This window comes from Pseudorasbora parva, chromosome 6, assembly GCF_024679245.1.
Source record: "Pseudorasbora parva isolate DD20220531a chromosome 6, ASM2467924v1, whole genome shotgun sequence".
In the NCBI taxonomy this organism is placed as follows: Eukaryota; Metazoa; Chordata; class Actinopteri; order Cypriniformes; family Gobionidae; genus Pseudorasbora; species Pseudorasbora parva.
In genome coordinates, this window is record NC_090177.1 from 930,001 (window position 1) to 934,785 (window position 4,785).

Consider the following 4,785-nt stretch of genomic DNA (forward strand, 5'->3'; position numbering starts at 1 on the left):
GGACTCCCCTCGACGCCGGAAGGTGTGCTGTGGAAAACTGTTTCCCTGAAAGGTCATGTACATGGTCTAGGTAGTGCATCCTGGGGCCATGTGTTTCCCAGGTAAGCCACACACACACACACACCCAGCCATCCACGTGATTCCTCAGACCAGGCCACCTTCTTCCATCGCTCCGCGGTCCAGTTCTGATGCTCACGTGCCACTGTTGGTGCTTTCGGCGGGTCAGGGGTCAGAGGTCACCCTGACTGGTCCATACGCCTCAGACTGAGCTGCTCTGTGTATTCTGACAGCTTTCTATCAGAACCAGCATTAACTTCTGGAGCAGTTTGAGCTCCAGTAGCTCGTCTGTTTGATCGGACCCCACGGGCCAGCCTTCGCTCCCCACGGTCATCAATGAGCCTTGGCCGCCCATGACCCTGTGGTCGGTTCTCCACTGGTCCTTCCTTGGAGCACTTTTGATAGATACTGACCACTGCAGACCGGGAACAGCCCACAAGAGCTGCAGTTTTGGAGATGCTCTGACCCAGTCGTCTAGCCGTCACAATCTGGCCAAACTCGCTCAAATCCTTACGCTTGCCCATTTCTCCTGCTTCACACACATCAACTTTGTTATATATATATATATATATATACATATATATATATATATATATATATATATAAATTATTTTTATATATAAAACTATAAAACAATATATAGGCCTATATTTGGATATTTATTTTAATAAAGTATACACACAGATAGTCCTGTATAATATATACAAATGTTGTAAAAATATAAAATACATGTAATAGTACTCATATAGAAATACGTCAGCAGGGAGAGCGCAGACGTCATCGCGTGCGCAGGAGCGTCACTCTCGGTACCGGCCTTGATGTGACGGCCGGCGCTGACGTCGCGGGAGCGCGCACGGGAGATAAGTGGCGGTTAAATGCGGGACGAACGGACGACCGGAGCGGCGCGCGCACTCACGGTAAGTCTTATAAACACACGCTTTTCATTCTTCTTCTCTTTATCATTTATTTAATATGTGAGCTTAAAGAGCAGAAATACTGTACAATATATGAATAAAAGCAGCTTAATTATTTATAATTAAAACACGATTATTTGTCTTTAACAAGAGTATTAAAATGAGCATGTCTAACTCACAGAGCACTAGATAAACCATTACAGAGGTTATTATGACTGTAACTGTACTTAATTATATTAAAACATGGGCGTCAGAACCATGTGTGTGTGTGGGACAAGACAAACCCACTTTTTACGACCAAAACGACCACTTTTATCGTCTCTAATTCAGCATGTCTGTTTACCCCTAACCAAGAAACACTTATTATTAGACACTTTATTTCCACTTTTCTAATATTTTCTCTATTTTTATTGAAAGTAAACGCCTTTCCGATCTGATGTGATGGCAAAAGGCGGATTCGAACCTCAAACGTCGCGCCTTACCCCTACAGTACACTATAGGTAAATATTAAATCAATCGTTTAGCTGATATATTTGATGTATTTAATGTAAATGACATCTAACATTACTCCAGTAAAATAGATTCTGAGGACACACCCACTTTTTATTTGCTTTCGACGCCCATGTGTTAAAATATCATAATTACGGTTCACACTTCATGTTTGACCCATAAAATATTGTCAATGAATATTAAAGTAGGCTATATAAATAACGGACTTGCTAATATCAATCAATCATCTTTATTTCTATCGCTCTTCTCCAGCGCCGATTGTGTCAGAGCAGCTTCAGTGTTAAACAGGACAATACTGCAGCAGAATTAGATTTGGCTGTACAGTCGTTCTGGAGTAAACAGTGATGTTATCAGCTTATTTTAATTTATCAGAGAGAGACAATGCTGGCAGATCAGGATTATAGTTTATAGAGTTAAATATGACCTAATTAATTCATGTAACTGTATATTTAGTTGAATAACTTAATAGTATTATAATTAATAATAAGAGAGGTGTGTCTCTGAACAGGAAGTTGGTCTGGTTCTGCGATCTGATTGGATGGGTCTCACACTGAGCTATTGGCTGAGGGACGGCCGTCCTAAAAATCACCACAAATCCTCGTTCTGTCCGTTCTCGGTTGCCCCGCCCATTCGGCTCGCTGTGCTCTTGGACACGCCCCCCGTTGCCCCCGGTCACCCTCGCTCAAAATGGAGCCTGACTCACCTGTCGCCTAACCTACAGGTGTGTCCGTCAGGTGGGCGTGTCCGACGAGCCTGCGTGGAGCAGAGCAGTGATGCGGTCCGAGGGGGCGTCGGCGTGGAGGCGGGGCTTCATGTGTGGGAGGTGCTGTGGGAGGAGCAACATAGAGGAAGCCACGCCCTCCTGGGGGTGTCCACACACAAGTGCCCCCTGCAGGCTTCAGGCTACACGGCGTTAATAGGCGGAGACTCATGCTCTTGGGGCTGGGAGCTCTCGTCCAATCAGCTTTGGCATGATGGGAAGAGGCGGGGCCTGTACCCTGAGGGCGGAGCCACAGACGTCCTAAGCGTTCCGGATCGCGTATTACTCGTGCTGGACGCAGACGCGGGAACGCTGGGATACGTGGTGGACGGACGCTATTTGGGCGTGGCCTTTTGGGACCTCCCTAAAGGGGCGGAGCTATTCCCAGCCGTGAGCTGTGTTTGGGGAGGAGCTGAAATTTGCATACGCTACCTGTGTGGCACCACACGTGAGTTACAAATATTACCCTGCATCCCAATTCGCACACTATCCATACTAAATAGCAATCGAAAAATAGAATTAGTACGTCGCAAATCGTAGTGAGCTGAAGAGTATTCAAAAGATGCCCGGATGATGGTTTACTATTTACGGATAAAAAGTGTTTAAAAACTACAAACATGGCGGATGTGCGAGTGTGACGGTTAAGTAGAGGTTTAGATAAATGTTTGAGTGATCAATGATCAGTATTATCCTGATGAATATATATTTATTCAGTGTTGTCCACATTATATCTCACTGCAGCAGCACTGAGAGCTTCTGTAATGACACGTTTGCCGTTAACTTTTAAAGCGTCATTATATTTAAAGCTACACTGTGTAACTTTTTTAGTTTATTCTGAGCTAAAAAGAGTTCTTATAAATATATGTGCTCATTAATGTATATTCACTTCTTTCAAGTAATAAAGTATTCTGGTAAGTTTATAATATGCCGTTGAAAACATACGGGTGAGGGGTTCGACTGCCGGTCGCCATGTTGCTCCTCCATCTTAAAAGTACAGTAGTCGAACAATATACAGAATAACGATAGCACTGATAAAAATTACTTTACTAAGATTAGCTTGCATTCGTCTGGGAACCTGATAGCTGATGTTAGCGACGAAATGGCAAAAAAAGAACGAAAACGTAAAACTAATATTTATTTTACATAGATGTCATTACCTACATGTTAAGTGACAAATTAAATAACTGCAAATTGTAAAAGTTTTCTAAAGTAACCTCATCGCTTGAAGGAGCACTCGTGGACGAGGTCGAACTGGAAGCCGTGTTAATCTTGGACTAAATCAGCCACCGTAGGAGTTAAAACGAAATCAGAATGGAGAGGAACAGAAACTAATATTCACTGGATGGTCATAAACCTTCACACCGCTAGATGGGGGAAAATATCACACAGGGGAGCTTAAACAGAAGCAAACACATGAGGAGAGTCTCTGCATTAAAGACACACACGGCAGATCAACGAGCGGGTGTGTGTGTGTGTGTGTGTGATGGGTAGGTTTAGGGGCAGTGTAAGGGGATAGTAAATACGGTTTGTACAGTATAAAAACCATTACGCCTAGGGAGAGTCCCCATGTCACAAAAACAAACGTGTGTGTGTGTGTGTGTCTACATTTCTCTCCGATACGGCAGGAGATTAAACTGAATGTGGAGGATTTTAACTGTGTGATGATTGACAGGTCAGTTTAAAAGGTTATGGGATGCTCGTAACTAAGCAACAGACTCGGTTAAAGATGATGAAGTAGTCCCAAAGCTTGCAGACTCTTCTGCTACACACTCAAAAGTAAAAAAAAAAGTTTTTTAGTACGCATGTTAGTATAAGTAGACGAATTGGGACGCAGCATCAGTGTTAATCAAAAACAAAACATTTCATCACTTAATCAGAAGCACTGAGTTATGAATTAACCCGAGATGATGTTTTGTGTTCAGGTGACGCTCCGGCTCTGCAGGATCTCAGCCGGCTGATCGCTCGACGCTACCTCAGAGCTCACCAACACCACACACTACAGCGCCTCCTGTGACCCCCCCCAAACATTCTGCATTTGTACTTTCTCTCCTGTGTGATTTATAAGCCTGCCATGGGTAATGTCCTCATATTTCACCCTCTCCTGTAATACCTGTGTCATACCCATGGCATTATACACATTTGTGTCCTCATATGGCACACACACACACACACACACACACGGATCCCGAAACTAGACTCTACAGCGCCTCCTGCTGGACACCGCAGAGGACACTCTGCTCTGACCACAAACACACACACACACAGCTCTGACCACACACTCTCCCAGCTTCACTAACTTATACACTTGATTATTTATATTTGTATTGATTTATTTGTATTGCTGATGTTCAAGTTGTTGTTTTAATATCAGGATCAGGAGACTAAATCTGCTGAAGAAATAAAAGATTTGTCTTATTGGAATATAAGTTTTTATTGACTATTGCAAACACACACACACACACACACTCTCACACACACACACACAATCACTTACTCTCACACACACACACTCACTCTCTCGCACACCTCTCACTTTCACACACA

At 43.4% G+C, this 4,785-nt stretch overlaps 1 protein-coding gene across 2 annotated transcripts; it reads left to right on the forward strand.

Moving 5' to 3' along the window:
• The first annotated feature begins 811 nt into the window (after positions 1 to 811).
• On the forward strand, positions 812 to 4,268 carry si:ch1073-228j22.2 (SPRY domain-containing SOCS box protein 4). 2 transcript variants are annotated; one of them, XM_067447123.1, is made up of 4 exons: positions 825 to 974; positions 1,389 to 1,471; positions 1,990 to 2,689; positions 4,164 to 4,268. In XM_067447123.1, exons 3-4 carry the CDS (start codon positions 2,020 to 2,022, stop codon positions 4,253 to 4,255), a joined length of 762 nt encoding a protein of 253 aa, XP_067303224.1. In that variant the 5' UTR covers positions 825 to 974; positions 1,389 to 1,471; positions 1,990 to 2,019; the 3' UTR covers positions 4,256 to 4,268. The 2 variants fall into 2 exon arrangements, with proteins under 2 accessions (XP_067303223.1, XP_067303224.1); XM_067447122.1 differs by lacking the exon at positions 1,389 to 1,471 and having other exon boundaries at positions 812 to 974.
• Positions 4,269 to 4,785: the final 517 nt, after the last annotated feature.